The sequence below is a fragment of the Tachypleus tridentatus genome, chromosome 6, assembly GCF_004210375.1.
Source record: "Tachypleus tridentatus isolate NWPU-2018 chromosome 6, ASM421037v1, whole genome shotgun sequence".
Classification (NCBI taxonomy): Eukaryota; Metazoa; Arthropoda; class Merostomata; order Xiphosura; family Limulidae; genus Tachypleus; species Tachypleus tridentatus.
This window is the reverse complement of record NC_134830.1, coordinates 101,475,290-101,497,084: the sequence shown is the minus strand read 5'-3', so window position 1 is coordinate 101,497,084 and position 21,795 is coordinate 101,475,290. Positions and strand designations below refer to the sequence as shown.

The window sequence follows — 21,795 nt, the reverse complement described above, 5'->3', positions numbered from 1 at the left end:
TGCCTGCGTGCACAGCTTTTCAAACGTGAGAACTATTTGTTTTTAGAACTTGCACGCAAAGTTATACGAGGGCTATCTGGTCTAGCGGTCACTAATTTAACGGCGTAAGACTAGAGGGAAGGCATCTAGTCATCATTCTAATTCTTGAACTACTCTTTTAACAACGAAATTGACCATCACATTATATCACCCCCACGGCTGAAAAGGTAAGAATATTTGGTGGGATAGGAATTCGAGCGCCCTGCCACCTGGACATGCTCAAACATACGCTCTGCCAGACATCATAGTTCTCTTTCTCTCTCTAAAATTCATGTGAAACCATTATATAATTTATCATTTCATACAAAGGAATATTATTTTTCGAACACTTTATTTGTTGTCGTTTGTTCGATGGAATAAAATGTAAGTTCTACCAATTAAAAAATATTGTAAGTACTCAATATTTCATAATAAACTGTTATAAAAATAAATCTTTTGAATTTTTAAATCTTGCTTATTTAAAATTAGAATATAAACATGTCAAATATCAGCCGGGTCTTAGTTACACCATCCTACCAAAGCCTAGTTAGACTTGTAGAACCTGCTACCAGTGGTAAAATAAATAATTGTCACAATCCTTTCAAATATTAACAACTGTCCCACTATATCGCACCAATGTTGCTTTCAAACCGACAAAGAATTATCATATCTTCGTGTGTTTTATTCAAAGGATACTATACAGACTAAACTGTAGATCTCGAGTAAAATAAAAGAAACAATAAGGAATTTTTACATTATAGAAATAACCTAAATTAATACAGTTCCAAACAAAAGCGTTATATTTTTATTTAAAGATTGTAAAAAAGGGAGAAAAAGGTAACTTACATTGTGATGAAAACAACATGAAAATAACCTAAAAATATGGCGGGCTGTTTTTTGTTTTTAGAATTTCGCACAAAGCTACTCGAGGGCTATCTATGCTAGCCGTCCCTAATTTAGTAGTGTAAGACTAGAGGGAAGGCAGCCAGTCATCACCACCCACAGCCAACTCTTGGGCTACTCTTTTACCAACGAATAGTGGGATTGACCGCACATTATAACACCCCCACGGCTGAAAGGGCGAGCATGTTTGGCGCGACGGGGATGCAAACCCGCGACCCTCAGATTAGGAGTCGCACGCCTTAACACGCTTGGCCATGGTGGGTCTAATATGGCTGGAAAATGTCACTCATACAATGTGTCAACGAGTAGTGGATACTGAACTTCAACCAACCAGTTCTAACCTGTTTATTTTTGGTTTTCAGGTGTAACTACGAAGGTACATTAGTTTTTGTTTCTGTGTTTTACTGCTATATCAATTAATGAATAAGTCTGTTTCGTTTAAATAATTTTGGAGTAAAGATTTATTAAATAATAGTTCATAAATAATGAAATAATACTAAATAACTGTTTTAAAAAAAAACAATAATCATTATATAATTTAGTCGTCTACCACACTATATTATCTGTTAAGCGTTCGAATCACTAACAATCCGTCTTTTTGTGTTTTCTATAGTACATTTATCATTTTAGTAAAATATTTCTTCGCCATAGGGTCAATCCCCCGCAGTGGACAGAAGGCGGTAGGTTCATTGTGTAGTGTTTTGTTAATTAAAATCAATGTAAATTTCAAATTTAAGTTCTGAAACGTTTGAACTCAGAACTTTACTGTGGTTTTTTTTCCTGTTTATATAATTATTATCATCCAGAAAAATTACCGTGCTTTGAGAAAGGCTGGTTCCAACGGTGAATCTCCGGCAGAAGAAATATCGTCTTATACGATCAGATATCCATGGATCGCTTCTCGCTCGCTTGTTGTAGCGTCTCATGAAGGAGAGCATGATCATGAACGTAGAAGTACGCATAAAGACTGAGCGTATAAACAGTAGAAACTCACTCTACGGGCATTCTTCCTAAATAATAGCGTTCTATCCACTGATCACTTGTGTTGGATTTGTTGTAATGTCTCAAAAGGGAGGGAACAATCATGAACATAACTTGATATGCTTACAGTTGGACCATTTAGATTGTCCATATTCGCCACCTCAACAACTCTTACGTAGTAGTATTTTATCTACATATAATTAGACACAGGTTATTTAAGAATACGTCGTTCTCCTAAAACAAATATTGCTGTCTAAAGTTGTCGTTGTACACCATATTGTTGTTTGTTAGTTTTGTATACTCTAGTAAAAATGTGTATAGGTTGTATGAATAACACTAATTCTAAAAAGAGTTAAAGTTAAAATAATATTTGTTAGAAGTTAATTTCATGTTTCATATTGGTATATAAAAAACTTGTAATATATAGGTAATTACATACTTCAACTAGTTTCATCAGTTCATCATATTGTAACGTTTTTAAATATTAACATCACTAGATATTCATCCTGCACCTTAATTTTATACAACCTTAAAACAATTATATTACTCTTTTTTTCATTAAAGATGATTGCTGTATTATTCACTAATACATAGTGTTTATTATTGGTACTGTTTATTGAGCTAATCATTTATTGGCATACGTCCTATTTCAATTATACAACAAATATACTCAAACGAAAACCATGAAGGACTTTCCTCAATTACTAGTGGAGCTTGAGAACGTCATATTATTGTCGAGTTTTTCATATCATTATCAAATAAGAAAATATGTTAGCATTCAATTATACATTGTACAGGAGAATATCTGATTTAAGATACCATGAGTAAGCCTTTACTTAGAGAAAACAAAATGAAAAAAAAGGTTTTCATGTTTCAAATTTGCTAGTCTACTTATTGAACTGAGAAAGTTAACAGTTCTATAATATCACAAATGCTGATGAACGATTTTTAATTTTTCCGATAATATACTGAACACTTTCTTTTAAAAAAAAGAGTAAAACCACCAACAATTCATTATTTGATAAGTTTAGGAAGTATTTTATTTTTAAGAGCAAGAACTATTTTTAAATTTTCGTTCACGTAAAATATAAGCAGAAAATTTAGAAGACGGAAATTATGTAAGCAAATTACGACATTCTGTTTTCTTTGGTAAACGAAGTACTCATAAATAGTGAAGTAAATACTATTCTAAATAATTAATAATATTTCATTAGATATTGATCTGTTATTACTCTTAAATGAGAAATGAATAATATTTTTTCCAATATGATAAGATTTCGGGTAGATTTTCTTATGCTTGATTATATATTAATAACTTCAACTGAAAGTACAGAACTTTCATGAAAACAAAGTCCAAGTATCATCTACCTAGACTAAAGTTTATATAGAACGACAGCTTGGACTTAGTCTTGAGTAAGTTGTGAAAGAAAATAGCAAATAAAACTGATTTCTCACAAGAAGGAAAAATTGCCTGACAAATTCCGTAATAATGATAATAGTCTCAAAAGTATTGCTGTCTATGCTAAACCTAAAATACTGTAATGCGACATTGATAAACTAACATTCTTGTATACATTAAAATGGAAGAGAGCGATTAAAGCAACATGTCAAAATTCCTGAAATAGAAGTTTAAATCAAAAAGTGAAGAGTTACACATTCTAAGACATCAAGAACTGATGGCGATGACCACGGTTTAAGCTGGGTAGCACATTCCAACCACAGCTTCTAAATGTAGACAATATTCTCCATATAGTTGACTTGAACGCTTCATAAACCATTCACAAGCAACCACAAAGTTCTCACAAAAGGTGTGTCATTAATTTACAAAATTATATATCTCACGAAATCTTGAGTTTAAATTCAATAATCTAGTAAAATGTACACTAATCCCTATATTAGTAAACCGCACTTCTGAAACCAGCTGCACAGAACGTAAACGATATATTTATAAGACATTATCCCTAGTAACTCATCTTAAATCTTATGCTTTTATACTGTTCACGCAAAGAAGTCCAACATGAAAACCAATGAAAATTTCATAAGAACAATTGAGATTGGAGTGCTAACTCCAAAGGAAGGACCACGGTTACTGAACGCCGGCAAGGCATCTAGCCATGCAGAGAAAGCTTGATGCCAACGCGCGTGCTCGTTTCCATGACAACAAGGTTTGATTGAATGTTTGCACTACTCGAAAGGAACAGATTCATTTATAGGCAACTTTTGAACATCTCATTTTCCACCATCGTCTGGATATTATATCTGACATTTCTTATTAAAACTCTAAACATGGTCTTTATGTTGCAACGTATAGAAACATTTAATAATAATAAGATATTAATCCCAACAGAATACATTGTTCTGAAAGTACAAGAACACTGTGCGCATCGGGTGTGCTGTTAATGTATTGGTTGAAGCCTGACTTTATTAGTATTTTAAACTCAATAAAACAATATTTAGTAGTAAAGGTGCTATAAAATACTTTTTACACCTTATATTTTAACATTCACAAAAAGAAAGCAAACAGAGAATGTCAGTAATAAAAGGACTACTGTTTTGATATACTAATGTTCTAAAGTAATGTATGTTTTACTTGAAGATTATGTTTTCAATTGTCTGCATTTTAATATGGTCGACTTCATTATTTACTGTTCCCTCTATCATGAAGTTTGTTGTGTTTTGTTATTTCTCGTAAAACTACACGAGGTCTATTTGCGTTAGTCGTTCCTAATTTAGCAGTGTAAGACTTAGAGGGAAAGTAACTAGTCATCCCTACCCATCACCAATTCATGATCTACTCTTTTACCAAGAAATTATAATACCCTCACGACTGCAAAGACGGGGATTCGAACTCGCGACCTTCAAATGACGAGGCATACGCCCTAACCGTATGGTCATGACCGTCCTCTTTGTTATAAATAACCTATTGTGTAAAACATTATAGCGTAAATATGTTTTGTTTTGTTTTAAACTAACATGCTTTACTACCTTCTCCAACTTCATGTGTTATTAAACAATATAACACGCAAAATGTTCTCATGTAGAATAATACTGACACGTAATACAAAGCTTCACATTTACAGGTGACTCGTCCTAATCTAATTACTCCAAATATTTCATACACAAGTCATCCAGGCTTTTTCACAAAAATAAATAGTTTCATATATAATATTTAATAAAAAAACCTAAACTGAAGAAATTTTTTAATTTTTTTTTATTACACTACATGTTAACAGGATGATTCGTGGCATGTTATCTTTATCCACAGAAACGTCTATTTGGGTATTTCTTGAATACTGTCCAAAATATTTTTCAGAATTGTTTTTCGAGTATTTTTTGTTGCTTTCAAAGTTATTAATATACACAGAAAAGAGGACGAGAAAAACCACAGTGTTGCATAACAGCGTTAGCTCAGTAACTGTATAATGAACCGCAAATAACAAACATCACTGATTAAATTTCAATACTTGTGAAATGCTAATTTGATGATATGAGAAACTACTATTACGCAAAGCATTATGAATATTTATAAAAAATGGTTACGCCCTTCCTTTGATCCTGAAGAAGAAAAAGGTTTTAAACTCGAATGCTCACGAGTGTTTAGGGTTTGCTGTTATGACTCCTGTTTTTATTGATCGCAATGGATGTTTGTGTAGTTCTTTAATCTAAAACCATTAGGGTTAAACAGCTAGATTATTCCACCTAAACATTTTCTTTTCAAATATTATATACAAAAATTTCAAATCATGGTTTTGTTTAAGCAACAGAATGTAGGTTTCGAACATTACAGTAAAGAGCAATTTCTACTCTAACAACTTAATTAATGTTTATTGTATTTTTAGGAAACTCAAGCTTCTGATAAATATTTAGTGACTAATTCGTAAGATATTGACATGACAGTTCATAACTATATAAATCCAAGTTTAAGCCTCGAAACTTTCTTTGTATTAGTGATAAATTGTAAAACTTTAAATCCAACCGTTTTCTCATTGCGTAGATAACAAATAAAACCGAGTTATCGAAGCAGGTACATGGATCGTCTTTCGAATGTGAAAATGAACTATACCTTTTAAACAATAAATAAAACACTACAAATCAGAATCTTTTTACCTAAAGATGACATATCGTGAAATAGCACTTCGATGAAAGGCTCGTACGTTATGATTTGTACATAAATGTATATGACTTTGTGTATTAAATAAACTATTTTATTAAACCCGCTTTTTTAGATGAATACAGTTTTGTTGGATTAACGATAAAGTCGGTGTGGACTCAATAAGTATATGGCAATGAATCTTATTTTTACTGGACTATAAGTTATCATATATTATCTAGATTTATTCGTCATGTAACAGCTATTATTAGGCTTTTTGCTTTCTTTATTTTGTAATATTCATTCTGTGTTTGAGAAGCTTCTTCTCCCAGACTTTTCCTCTTTATTATAATTATTTTATGTAACTTTTAAGGCCTATCTTTCAAATAATTAATCTGTATGCTAAATAAATACGATATTGTTTGAACACGGTTTTTACAGAGCATATACGTTTAGATGATAAAAGGATCACGCAACCCAAAGTTTTGCCAGTGGGTTCGGGTGCACAAAAACGTGCAAAACACATTTATCCAATAAAAACTAAAGGAAGCTTGCAAAGTGACCTTGAAGAACAGATATTATTTAATATTAAGAACACAGCAGTACCAACTGCGGTCATATCGAATAATTAATATCCTCTCTGTCCATTCCAACAGTAGACTCCAAACAAGTAAGAACCTGACAGCAGCGCAAAAGAATCTTCTGTGACATGCATCACTTGATGTCTGATATAATTTTTGATCAACTGTTAACACTGGATATCTGTACCAATTCTACTAATCGATAAGCAATGGAAGACCTTTGGTATCAAACTCACACGTATGACTGTAGTTCCTACTGATGTCACATGACAAACAAATTCAAGGCCATCTTGCAGCGACATCTATTATTGTTATTGTTTTTCATAAGCTGTGTAAGTCGTATGGTTCTTTAAGCAGCGAACTTACTTTGTGTTGGCCCCATACATTGGTTGATGCGCAAACCAGTAAAAACTGCCCACAAAATGAATACTACAAACTGTAGAAGACTTTGTATAATTAAGGTCAACAGTTGAATTTCTCGCTTCATTTTTGCTTTCCATTGGAGGACACCCTTTATGACTTTAGTACTTGTATAGAAATCTATGGACAGTCCATACCAGAAACTGTAACAATTTAATCGATTTTGTGCATAGCCTTTTCAGTTCAAGGTTTGAAAAACCAATCTATTTTTTTAAGTACGTTTGATTATTATGTTTCTTGGGATGCGGTGTTATTCATATTTGGTGGATGTTCCGAAAAACTGTCCTTCGATGACAAAATTAACTTATAGTTTTAAACTTTTTCAGCAAAAAAAGTACTTTAATTAATTTGTATTTTTCATTTATAAAACTGCAATGAGAAGTTCGAATTTTGCTTAAATACTACTATCATTTAGATAGAACTTTGGAACTTCCATAATTTATATATTGGATAAAAAAAAGTGAAAGAGGTGAGGTTGGATTATTTTTGCTAGATGGTAAATCCCCAGTTCAATTAGACAACAACTGGAACAACAAACTAGTGGTACCCATGTTCACTGTAATAATAGGCTTGGCATGGCCAGGTGGTTAGGATGCTTGAATCGCAATCTGATGGCCGATGGTTTGAACCTTCTTCAAAAGTATTCTCGCCCTTTGAACCGTGGGAGCGTTATAAATCAGCAAATCGAAAACGTCAAAATTTCAAGAATGTTATAACTGTTCAAGTGATTTTTCTAATTATTACATCGACCCTGAATATCTCTACAACACATTTTGAATCTACTAAAAACTTTTCCAGAGAAGATTTTTTAAAGCAAGAAATTTTAGAACTATGTGAGAGTAATAAAATTTAAACGAAAACGACAAATTTCCACTATTTATATCAAAATTAAATAAAATGAAAATAAAACAACAGCAAATACATCAATAACCAGTACTTACTTTCATTAATAATCTACGAAGCTTTAACTAATAAATAAAACTGAAGTTATGGCATGCTTTTTTTTTCTATCTGTAATCCATTATAAAAAAGTGTACATTTTGATCAGCACATAAAGAAATCAATTTAATCCGTTTTAGTGCGTAGTACAAATCCCTGTGGAATACGTTAGTATAAAATAGATATCCAGAGTATATAAAATAAAGCGGCCAATACTGAATGCTTAAATAATTTTGATGTGACAGAGTTACTTTGTTTAATGTTTAATGTAATGTTTCTGTGTTACCCAAATTAACCCAATGCTATTATTATGAAAGTTTAGTGCATGTTTTTTTATACAGAGATAGGCAGCTAACAATGTAATTGCTAATCCTTTTTATACATTTTAAAAATAATATGTAAGTTGTCGTACTTTTATATATTTTTTAATTATTTGCAACAAATTAAGACAAGTTTAAAAATTTATTCCGATTATTCGTGTAAAGCTACTCAAGGGCAGTACTAGTTGTTGGTCCCTATTTATAAACTGATAGACTAGAGGACTATTTTTTCGATAAGAATGAAGCCTTATATTCATAGTCAGTTCCGTTAACTTCAAGGCCATGTCAAAATTGTGTGACTGTAATAACTAAAATGTTAAGTAAAACATTCACCAGGTAACGTTTAGGTTGATGGATCATCAAAAAGTTTGTCAAAACAAAGTATTCAGCGTGGTTACACACGTTTTAACTATAAAACTTTAGTTTGAAAAACGTCAAAAATCGACCATGAAGATATGAATTATATAAACTGTTGTATTATATATAGTAAAAAAATACAGACAGAATTAAGTAAAGACGCAATATAACAAGATTAACGCACTTTATAAGAGCAATATTATAGGTCTCGTTTTACTTTTGGAAATAATTTCTATATCACTCACCTGATGGCTGTGATTACCAAATCTCTAAATTTCTATAATAATAATAGGCATCTGTAAAAGACGAAGATGCTAAAGTTAGATCACGTATCTTGATAAGTTTACCACAAATTCTTTGAAATTACGTATCAATGTCAACTTTCAAGCTCACGTTGAACCAGATCAAATGCACAAAGATTCGGATGACAAAGGTTCAATGATATTGTTTGGATTACAGCTTCGTCGGCTATCTTTCTCATGAAAACAACTGTCGATTTAAAGACATAGTTGTAAACTTTGAACATTTTGGTTAGTGCGTCTTCGTTATTTTCAACTGCTAGTTTAAAACCTTTTTAACATTAGTTGAACATGTATACAACTTCATAGGAATGAGTTTTTCTTTTGTTGGCTGGCTTGCAGATGACGGCATCATTCTAAATTAGTTTGGGTTTCAGAAACCGTTTGAGTCCCAACTGCTCTGTCGTACGAAGCTTTCAGTATCCACAGTCTTCTTCTTTTAATTGTTGTGTTCTTTGGTCTTACAACCTTGGAAAAGCTTTGCACATTATACAATCATACGTTACTAAGCGGGACATTATTTCTTGATTAAACAGGAATTCGCTGTGAAACAAATACATAGGTGCTAAGCGTGACGCCATTGCTCGCACCTGCAGTGACAGATTGCTGACATAAAATACGATTAACCCTTTTCAAATCACCGTTGTTAAACAAGGTCCAATAAAAGTTAATTTCCCTCCACACGTACTTAAGTAACTCTACTGTGATAACAAGGTGTAATTAAGTTTTCTTAGTCGTTGAGAAAAAGATTGTTTTTACACGTGAAATAAACGTCTAGAATAACCCAAAGAATGGTAAATATTCTTGCATATTATTTTGTCATTACTTCTCTACAGAAAATCGGTGTGATTCAAAATATCTCTACGTGAATAGCTTCACTGCAAATAAAATCAACTATTCAGAAGAAAACATGAATACGTGTTTGGAAATTTCTTGATTTTGTGACTCATAATATATTTTTATATAAAGTTCAAAATTTACCTATTCAGAGTAATAACAACTTATCACAGTGATTTAACGCTACGTTGATACAATGAACTTTATTTTAAATGATACCTCTTTAATAAAATAACTTGACATTATTATTGTCTTAACATGAATACTTTCAATATATATATATTGAAAATTTTCTGAATTAAAATTACTTATCTCTACGATTGTTTACGCGCAAACCTGCACAATGGGGCATCTCTGCTGTTTCCATTATAGGGTTCGAGTTTTAAAATTTAACGCTATAATGGAGCTAAAAATAAAGAAACTCAAAGCCGTAACATTATTTACGTAAACGTTAACAACTTTAAATTGCTTGTTTGTAATATTACGACATGCATTTTCCTAAGAAAAGAAACTGTCAAGTTGCTTAAAATTCAAACAAAACATTAATATTTATGAGTACTTCATTATTTATATTAAATTAATAGCTGGAATATCCTTTTCCTGGACTGAAGTAACATAAATTCATGATTAATGAAAGGTTACCTTAGGGCATAAAAAGTTGCTTCTCTTATAGCTAATTGTAAAAAAAAACAGCCATAAAAACTGCAAAATACAAAATGTGAAACCGCAAGTTTGCATGTATCCCCCCATGGACCAAACAAACCTTCATGCTATATTTGGTTAAGTTTCATGAATAGGAGGCGAGGAAGTGGTGAAAAATCTCCATAAATCCTGTAAAACATAAAATGCAGAAACGAAAATTTCTATGTATTTCCCTATGAACCAAATGAACGTTCTTACCGAACTTAGTGAAGATCCGTTCAAACTCTGCGAAGTAATTACACGGGCATATAACAGACAGTACTATTATATTTATGCATATAAACAGTAATACGGCAACATACTTAGTCTATTAAAGTGTCATACTTTGATGATAAGACCAATTAGTAGATGGGCTGGAGCTCTCTTTAAAATTTAATTTCACCAAGAAATTTTAATACCTTGTCACCAATTCTTAGTGTTTGTCTATTAGAAGAAGCCATCACTCTGCCATGCAAAAAAAGTAAAAGAAATCAAATGTATGAAATCTAGTTTATATTATATCTCACTCTCAGGCAGATCTTAACAGCGATCCATAATGGCTCACTTTGTTCAAGTCAAATGTATAGGCTGAGTAAATAAGATCCTGAACATTTTGAGTCTCAAACCATAGCTGTATAAAGCAAGTGACACATCACGGTAATATTATGTCATGTTGAAAAAGGTTAGTCTCTTTCTCAAACAATTTCCTTGGTACAGAAAGTTTAAAATTATTAAGAATGTCATATTGCTTATCACTGACTCAAGTCCAATCTAATAAAACAACTTGATACAGTAACACTAAAACACTGCGAAACTTTGCAGTATGAAACAACACACATTACAAAAGAACTAGCCTGCAATTCTGGACTCTCATCTAAGGCTTTACTTAGTGAATTTAATATCGAAAGTACACTCACGTGACACATTTCAAAATTTATATAGGTTGAAAAATGACGAAATTTTGACAACCTGACTGATAATATATGTACATCTACAATGGTTTCCTATTATTTTCGCTCTCTTTCCATAGCAGATTTGAAGTATGTGTTGGTAAACGTCAGTTAAAAATATTATATGTCTCAAACACTCATACCATTACTGCTAAATCCTTTGAATAATTGCTCTTTGAAAGCTGCTGAGCCCTTTTTTACGACTCACTGTTAATACAAATAGTATTCGTATCAGCCGTTGACTTTTTATAAATCTTTTGTAACATTGCTTATTGAGATTCATGTGTATATTCAGTAACGACTGGCCATTACTATTTAGGGATTGATGACTCCATAGTTTACTCATATAGTGAAATTACTGATAAATAAGTTTCATTCTTTTATTTAACAAAGTGTATTCATTGTCAAGTATTATTTCTATTTGTCGTTAAAACAATTAAGTTGTAAGTATTAAAACGACAAGAGCGTAGGTCAAGTAATGACTCTTTCGCTATATCTCTTTCCACATTGTCAAAATTACATTAATCACCTAGCTTGTCTTAAGAGTGAGTGAAGTGGTTCTTATAACTCTTTTAAGTTTACCATTAACCGTCATAGTTACAGGGCAAAGAATGCTAGGCAACAAGCTTTCTTTAAAAAGGTGAACACATTTGTATCTCAGGTCTTAAAAATATTGACATCACATAGTGCAGGCTGCACAGACTTTAAAGATGGTGGTAGTTTACATGAGGTCAAACTGTATGCTGGAAAACTCTTACTCACTTCTTTACCAAAATAATTTGGGGTCCTTTTCCACGATGCAGTCAAAAGAGAATTTGTCACGATCTCAAATAGCACTTTAACTTGAAATGAATATTATTGCCTATTGTACTTTCACGTGTTCGATGTCTTAGACAGATCTTATCTTTCCACACACCTATTTATTTTTTTTTCCATTTTTGCTGGTGCGCTATAGTATTGACAGTTGATTCCAATTATTCAGTCAGACAAAAGCAGACAAAACTTAAAAAAGGGTACTTCTGACTACATATCTTCCCTCAAGTCTATCTGTTCATAATTAGTGACAACTATATGTATCCATTAGTTTGTATAAAATGGAATTATAATTCACAACCTGATGGACGATTTCTTTGTTGGAGACGATACTGATATGCTTTCGCAAATTTTCTTTAGGTGTGAAATAGATCCACAAAAGTGAATCAAATCTTCGTTTTCAAAAACAAAAACAATAAAAACTTTCCATTGAGTTGTCCATTATAAATCCATATTACAAAATAATTCAGTTATTAGCTCTGACGTTCAAAGGACGTGTTAGTTTAAATCTGCGCGAAAATTCTGACGAAGACAAAGAATATATAAATATGAATACTTCGATCATAATCTTTATATACATGTCACCCCGCTAGTACAGCGGTATATCTCCGGATTTACAACGCTGAAATCAAGGGTTCGATTCCCCTCCGTGGGCTGAGCAGATAGCACAATGTGGCTTTGCTGTAAGAAAAAATATAAAACATTTTATACACAAACAAAATAAGCTCCTACAATATTCACCATTTTAATCACAAAGCTTAAATTTTGCATTATTCGCTTTTCCTTGTATAATTAACTGGTGTGTTCTTAGATTCGTTGCTTTAATATTATTTTAATTTTTTCGTTGTTTTCGAATTTCTAGTTCATACTGTAATTCAAACACCCCCTATTTTACATAGGAAAGCTATTTTTTCTCCTTTCTGTCAATAGTGGGTTTAAAACGTTAAACAATTGGACTAGGTACCCGTGTGGGCACTGCTCAGTTAACCCACTATGTACTTTGCGTTTAAGAAAAAAGAATAAAATTAATCCTTTTCTAATGTTTACATTCCTGTCACATAGAAATCTGTAGACATTCTAATTACTTTGCTTGTAATAAAACCCGTCAGAAGAGTAAGCGGAAAGGACCTTGAAACGATACTTTTTATAATTTTCACATTTTTCTTCCACTTAGAGAAATCTGACAGCATTCTAGGACTGTAGAAATAGCCAAACATCGTCTACTAGTGCAAGTTATTTTATAGATAATGCACATATGATTATTACTACTAATGTTGTAAACAACCCAGGATACACGAAAAACGTTTTTTCTAAAGACGCGTCTGTAAAATGTGAACTGACAGGTGAACACATGTGACATTTTTTATGTTAAGATGGTATCCACGATAAGACTATGTCAAATGTGTAATACAAAATCGAATAGTAAAAAGAAAGAAAGAGAAAAATAATAGATGGGTAAAATATTTTGCACGCCAACCAGAAAAATATTATACAGAAATATGATAACGAAACCCTATGAAAAAGAATGAAATAACAGAAAGCGATTAAAGTGTTGGCAAAAATTACGTAACTGCTACATGTGTAATAAAATAATATATACAACGTGAATAAGCGTTTCGTCTATGGAATACATTTAAGGGCTAACCTGATACTTCTAATTTACAGAAAAAGACACTACGTAGTAAAATTACACGAGTATATTTGACTGTCTGGAATGCTCAGGGGTACTATGATGTCTTAAATACTTTAGGATACCAGCATTATGAATTGTGATTTATACACTCGTAATACTAAACAGCAGATAAAAATAAGAAACGCCGATAAAGAAAATCATTAGACAGACAATAATAACAAAAAAACTGTCGACTACACAGTGACAGTGAGATAATAAAAACAAATAGCACAGAGTTTGTTTGTATGTAGTTAAGCACAAGCCTATACATTAAGCTTTCAAAACCAGGTTTCTAGCGTTGTAAGCTTATAGACATGCCACTGTCCCAGGGGGAAACTGAACACCAGAAACAGATGAGATAAATAATAAATATTTGAAGTAAGATATGAAAATTACTGGTAGTTTAGCTAAAAATTGTAATAATAATGGATGATAAGTACCAAAAATAAATAAGATGAATAATAGTACTTGCCATAAGGATACTAGTAGTTGTTACGTTTAATAGTCAATATGATGAGGTAATTATGATTATTAATTAGTTTCAAATAAATGTATCCAAAGTTTTGGTTGCTACGTCAGAATCAAAATAGAGTTAGCAGTCAATATAACCATGAACTGTAACACCCACTATCGCACTATCATACGAAAGGATAGGTGTTCTGGAAGTTCAAGAAAGACAACACCACAAAAATACTACCAACCATATAGTTTTGTTTTACATACTACTGAATACAAATGTAATTTTCTGTAACCACATTTTCGAGCTCCAAACTCTAATTGAAGATTGTCAATACACAAAGGTGAAGTATAGAGCAACAGTTAGAGCTTAAAAAAGATTAACAAACTCATTAACAAATAGAGAACAAAAACGTGGACCATAAGCAGTAAAATAACTAAGAGTACACCACAGAACCAATCCACAAATCTGTGTTTTATCTATAATGAAAAGAAAAGGTACATTCTACATCTGCAGAGATTCATCAAGTCATCTCTCAAAGTTTATAAAAACAATCGAGTTAACCTAACAAGACACATTAAATTCCGATGCCTCTAGCCTACTAAAAATCTTGAAAATGATAGAACTATCAAGGAACGCACTCAACTGACAATCTCCATCATAACTGAACTTATAATCTTTTGTATCACTACATATTAGTTCCAATGTGAAGATAAATGCAGCCAGTAACAAGAAGGACTCATAAGTACTTAGTAAACCGGTATATTTCAAAGATAACATCCTCCTCAGAACAGCCTTTTAAATCCAAAAATTTGACTCTGACATTTCGACAACATAATTTTACTCTGATCACAAGTTACAGTTCCACATTTCATTAATCAATTGAACAGACAACCGTCCAAAGTATGATTCACAATGGAAATAAAAGAAGACACCAGGATCTCCTACCAAAAGGTAATGGTTATCAAGACACTTAAATCATATACCAAAATAATTTACAGGATATCCACAGTACTTATAAATACCTAGACTGTAAGTTAGACCACCTAAAAAACTTAAGACGATCGTGAAGTCTGCCTTCGATACTGATGTGATAAAAATTTCCTTAGCACATGGAATAGAAACACATTACTACAACCTCCCGTGATAATGGATACCTGAAACACTTGTTAAGGAAAGAACTGAGAAGGTGAATATCAACAATAACTGAGAAGAAACTTACAGACACACACAGCATATTACACTATGTCAAAGATCTATCTGAATATATAAACAGGATATGTATACAGCATGAGGTCAGAATATTATCCAGAAGACACAACATAATTTTACTGTAATTAGTACACAGCAAACCGTCTGAAGACTCAAAAAAGAAAAAAAAATCACTTACAATATTCTTTGTGAATGTGGATTACAATAAGTTTTTGAAACAGATGAAAAAGAAAATAAGAATTCAAAAGCCTAAGAAACATACAAAGCCTCTATAACTCCAGTCTGTCTGCAAGAGTTTATCATGCAAGAGAACAAGGAAGGTAAAATAGGCCTAATTCTTTTACCTAATTTATAATATACTTAGTAAACCTGGTCCTGCAATCAGAAAAGCTTGGTACCTCTCTTAAGAACAACCAGATAAAGTAGTTGATTCAAGTTCCTAATGAGAGAGATCCTGGAGGAATAGTTATAACATAATCAAAAATACTCAGGATGAATTACTCCACCGACTACAGTCACAAGAATGGTACATCTTAGGTATTCTCTGAGATTAGCAGCCAAAACTTATAATATAAAATAGTTAGTAAGTGGTATGTACTAATAAAATATCACCCATCCCCGTGGCACAGTGGTTTTGATACCCGTGGTGGGCAGAGCACAGATAGCCTATTGACTATCTGACAAACATACAAACACTAATAACAAAATAACGAATAGATTTAGATAGTTTTCTAAGCCAGCGCTTCTTAACGTACATCCATATCATAAACCTCTATAAGTTTTCACAACAACAGACGCACCCCAGTTAAAAAAAAGACAAAAAGTACACATTAAATTCAAAATTCTTTATTATGTCTTAAATATATATCAAATTACAACATAAAATAAACAAAAATAATGTATTTATAAAACGCAACTGGAATAAATACAAAATAAATGTATTTATCATATTCCACCTAGAATAAATAATAATAATGACTTTTTTGCTCTTGAGTTTGTTGAATAATTTATAACACACATTCACCCTGATTCTGAACACATTAATTGCTGAGCAAACCATTCACCCAGTTGGAAATCATTGGTCTAAGCTATCAACCATGATAACGAAAATCAATCTTATTATTTGATAGATTGTTTAAGCAGAGTATTCATGATGAAGCTTTATGGAATGAACGGCAACTGTTTGTTGTGGAAACACAAATGTAGAGAACGACGTTTCGAAAGTCTTCCGCCTCTACAATCGTGTCTCTCGTCCATTCTACAAAGTATCATCATGAAAATGAATCCTATCGTAAGCGGGAGATTTAAGCCATTGATTAATAAAACTCAAAACAAGAAGTGGTGAATGAACAGTGATCGATACCGAAACATGATGAAAAAGACAAAAGTTACGTATGTTACTTTAAAATGATTTTGGAGCCTCGGCACGTTGTAGGCTACGTCACTATATTCATGTATGCTCTAATTGATGGCTGTTCATCTTATAAAAGTACTGAAGCATAGCTTCTATTGCAAAAGACTTTTTAATGACTGTAATTTCCAAAGCACGCCACTGCTCCTTACTGGTTTCCATAACCCAATGTAGGAAGATGAAGGTTTCCCAACATCTGTTTCAAGAACTCAATCTCACAAAAGTCAACAGATGCTGCATCCAGAATAGCTCCAATACTCATTTAATACTAAAGCTGCTTGAGATATGCGATGGTTGAACGAATATGTCATGGAACTTAAAACCAATTTTTACCGCTTTTCCAGAACCATCTTAATTACGTTATGTTATGTTTCTTGGAACGTGCTAACGGATTTGTTCTCTGACTTTTCTTTTAGTAGATTCTCATCTGTGACAAGACATTGCACTTTATTTACAATGGCTGTCATACGATTTGTTGCAAGTCCGTTTCTGGGTGGTACTGCTTTCCCAGAGTTGATCCATATTACTTTGTTTTCCAATCACAATAATTACGTCAAACATTCCCGTCATAGACATTCTAAAACTTTGTTCTAAACACATCTTTACGATCAGAGTGTAAAAGCAGTTTTACTTAAAAAGGACTGTTATATGCCCTTTCGAAAAGCGATCAATTTTTGATAGCATCACTATATCAAAATGAAGACAACTGTAAAGATATGGATTGATAATGAACAGCAATCTCTGATTACTGAAACTACAAGCACGAACAATATAACGATATTGGAGCTAGTGAATTTGACAAATGAGATATTACTAAACACGAAGCATTGAATGAGACCTGTGTAAGTGTTCCAACAAAACTGCCCCAGATAAAACAGCTCTCGCTAAAAAAGAACGATAATATTTTACTACAAACTATTTGAGTTTTTCAACTAAACATTGAATAAAATATTTCATTTAATTGTTTAGAAAGTACCCAACATTTTGTTTTTTGTCTTCCTTTATGTTTTAAGTCATTTTTTTCGAAATTCATTCAGAAACTTATAGTTTTCAATGCTTGTTTTGTTCCTTATACACAAAGCTTTGTCTGTGCTGTGCCTACCACAAGTAATAAAACCCAGTATTTAGCATTGTAAGCCTTCAGATGCATTGCTGAACCATTGGAGGACTGCATTAAATGTTTATAGATAACAAAACTCGAGACCTAATCGTATAATATTTAAGGAATAGCATTAATCAAATGGAAAAATAACGTGTTTTTCATTAATATTTGTTTCAAATAAAGTACAGTCTGAAATTTGGTAGTATTTCAGATCATCTGATCTGCATGTAAATCTGGGTACATTACAGTTTTACAAGAAAAAAATCAGTATTCAAGTGCTTCCACCTGGGCATAAAGTCTGTGTCTAGAAGTATTTTTTAAAGGTATGATATGCCATTTTATGAACAATGTGATATTTTCAACAAATATTGTACAGTTGGTTGTCTAGAGCTGTGGGACTTTTAAGTCTGACTAAATAGTAAATGACTAATGGAAGAAGCTAATTTAGTATTTAAAATACATTTCAATTAACACATAAAGACTAAACGAATGCATACTTCCAAAATACATTGCAGTACAAGGAGTTAAAAAGTGTTTTGACAACAACATCCAGCTGAAACGATTAGTCTTGGAAGTGTGAAAACTGTGACTCATTCTGATTACTTTAAATATTTTATTAATATTATTTTAGTATGTGCTTTTACATACAAAAACATTTATCTTTAAACGTCAGTTTTAGTTTTTGAAGTGCAGCTATATAAATATAATTGTGCTGTTTGTCATCTGTTGTATGTCCATGTAACTACTTCGCATGGTGTGGATGACGCATCACCAAATTTGGTTTGGAGGCTCAATAGGTTCATGTGGGAGTACACACAAATGTTAAGCTTTGCATTTTGTTTTGGGGCTGGTACTGACGTTTTTTACCACTCCTTTGACTCCTGTTGATGGATCTTCACCAAATTTGGCTTGAAGGTTTGTTTGACCTTGAGGAGATAGATATATGCAAACTTGCAGTTTTACATTTTGCGCTTTGCAGTTTTTGTGGGTGTCTTTTTATTATTTCAAATAAAAAAAGCAATTTTTCATGTTCTAATGTGAACTTAGATAACTATTGTTCAGGGGAGCGGTACTCCAGCTATTATTTTGATATAAAATAATGATGTACTTATAAATAATAAGTTGTTTGAAGTTTTAAGCTACCTGAAAATTTCTTTTTCTAGAACAACTGAGTGTTTTGCATATTTCCCTCCAGTGGCTCAGCGGTATGTATGCGGACTTACAACGCTAAAAACCGGGTTTCGATACACGTTGTAGGTAGAGCACAGATAGCCCATTGTATAGCTTTATTAAAATTTCAAAACAAAAACAACTAGTTATGCATATTACCAATAAACATTTTAAAGTTTTTAAAATTTAGTAGAAAAATAATTTTCAGCTTTAAGTTTCTTTTTCAGCCCATTTGTAGCGCTAAAATGCAGGGCTCGATCCCTCCATTGGAAACAGGAGGGATATCCTATTGTGCAGGTTTGAGCGTAAATAATCGTACAAATAAACAAGCTTAATTTTGAAAATTTTAAATATATATTTATATATTAAGAATATTCATGTTGAGACAATATTAACACCAAGTTGTTTTATTAAAAGGCATCATTTTAAATAGAGTTCGTTGTATCAACGTAGCGTTAAATCACTGCGATAATTTGTTATCACTCTGAACAGATAATTTTTGAATTTTGGGAGAAAAAAAAATACTATGAGTCATGTAATCGAGAAACTTTCAAACACGTTTATGTTTCCTTCTGAATAGTTAAGTTTATTTATAATGAAGCTATTCACCTTCAAATATTTTGAACCACACCGTATTTCTTTACGGGAGAAATGACAAAATAATTTGCAGGAATATTTGACACTTTTTATCTGTTGTTTTTATTTCACTCAAAACTATTCGATGGCTACTTACGTTAACTGGCTATAATTCTAACGCGATATTCAACGCCAGTCATCGTATACTCTTGGGCTACTATAATCTAGTAATTGGATTGGACTGTCGCTCTTATAACGCACTCAAGCTGTCGGCTCAAGAATTAAGATAGGACAAAACAAGAACATAAAAGCAACATGATACGTTAGGCTACTTTTTAGGGATAAATTACAATAATTAGTACAGTTAAGTGAAATTCTTTCCTTATTTTTTCAATTGTGGCTTTACTCTTTCTAGCTTAACATGAACAAGACGTAAATCAAACATCACAAATTATTAGTAAAAAAACTATAAATAAGTTAGTTCCATCCAATTTAAAATTTGCTAGAAATCACTTTAAAAATGAATGTAGCAAATACGAGACGATAATTAACCAGAATATAACAACATACTGTATTTCTTTTGCATGCTTTTCATGCAAATAACACAGAATAATCTCAGATTTTGTGATCGCATTCTTACACAGTTTAATGTGGAAGAGCCTCTAAAAATGGAAAATCTTAATTACATTAAATTTATTTACAAAATAAAAAATTATGAAATAGGGTTCATTTAATTGCGTCCACCAAAGGCATTGAGCACTATCTAGTATAGTCTTTAAATATTGGATATTTACCTATGGCAATTTCCAGCTAACAGAATATCACTAACGTGATAAGGAAACCCAAAACAACCTACTTGAAAGAGGTCCAAAGATTCTCGAAAAAAAACCGAGTTAGCCACTTGGAGTGGGCGTGATTTTTCTTCTGAATACGAAAGACTTGACGCTTTGAGTACGTTGTAGACGAGCATTGAGATACAAAGAATCGAATTTTTGCCATGGGACTCGTGTATAACTTCAGAATTCCTGAATCTGAACACTTGGATACCAGAGTTTCCACTGAAGTTATTGCTGTCCTCAATCATAAAGACCCACCATCAAAGTAATCATGCAGAGCAACAATTCTAATTCAGGTTCACCAAGAGCTTAAGCTAACTTTTTAATTACGTCTTCCATGGACAGTATAAATAGATATAATAATTTTAAATGTGTTTGGATGTCGCAAAAGAGCTCCTTCTGAGTTGTGTAATAGGTAACGAAAAGCCTGCATGATCAGGAGGCAGATATATTATATGTTTTTGTCCCTATTTGACCGCCTTCAAGCCAATTCGTTACACCTCTATGGATTTTATGTCATTTCAAAGCGCGGGAAATAACACTGTGTCACACTTAAAACAGTTACAACACAGCACTGGAACAATCCAATGTGACTGTCATTATGTAAAACCTCAAATCAATGAAAAAAATTAGCCACATGACCTAAAGCATCTCATTCTGTACACGTTCCTTTAACCTACTGATTGTCATACTTGCCATTGATTTTCAAAAATATCAGTATCTTGGTTTGGTTTGAATTTCGCGCAAAGCTACACGACGGCTATGTGCTCTAGCCGTCCCTAATTTAGCAGTGTAAGGCTAGAGGGAAGGCAGCTAGTCCTCACAACCCACCGCCAATTCTTGGGCTACTATTTTACCAATGAATAGTGGGATTGACCGTCACATTATAACGCCCCCACGGCTGAAATGGCGAGCTTGTGTGGTGTAACGGGGATTCGAACTCGCGATCCTAAGGTTACGAGTCGAACGCCTTAACCAACCTGGCCATGTCGGGCATGTATATTAGTATCGATTATTTGTTAGCAGTAATCCATACCGGATTTTGATTAGTATATATTATTGTATAATGAATGCCCCCAATGACACAGCAATATGTCTACGGACTCTCACCGATAGAAACCGGGCTTCGATACCCATAATGGGAAGAACACAAATAGCCCACTGTGAAAC

At 32.5% G+C, this 21,795-nt stretch overlaps 1 protein-coding gene across 4 annotated transcripts in view; it reads right to left on the bottom strand.

Annotated features, from left to right (window-relative positions):
• LOC143253190 (rho guanine nucleotide exchange factor 17) overlaps window positions 1–21,795 on the bottom strand; it is a 164,886-nt gene that overhangs the window by 104,538 nt on the left and 38,553 nt on the right. For 2 of the 4 annotated variants that reach the window (XM_076506622.1, XM_076506624.1), the window contains exon 1: window positions 1,737–2,991. The exons of 1 other annotated variant lie outside the window; for it this stretch is intronic. In XM_076506622.1, coding sequence (XP_076362737.1) covers window positions 1,737–1,883 — 147 coding nt within the window. In that variant the 5' untranslated portion in view covers window positions 1,884–2,991. Of the gene's footprint in view, window positions 1–1,736; window positions 3,004–21,795 lie in introns of those variants that run through there. One more of the 4 variants, XR_013029440.1, reaches the window with a different exon arrangement.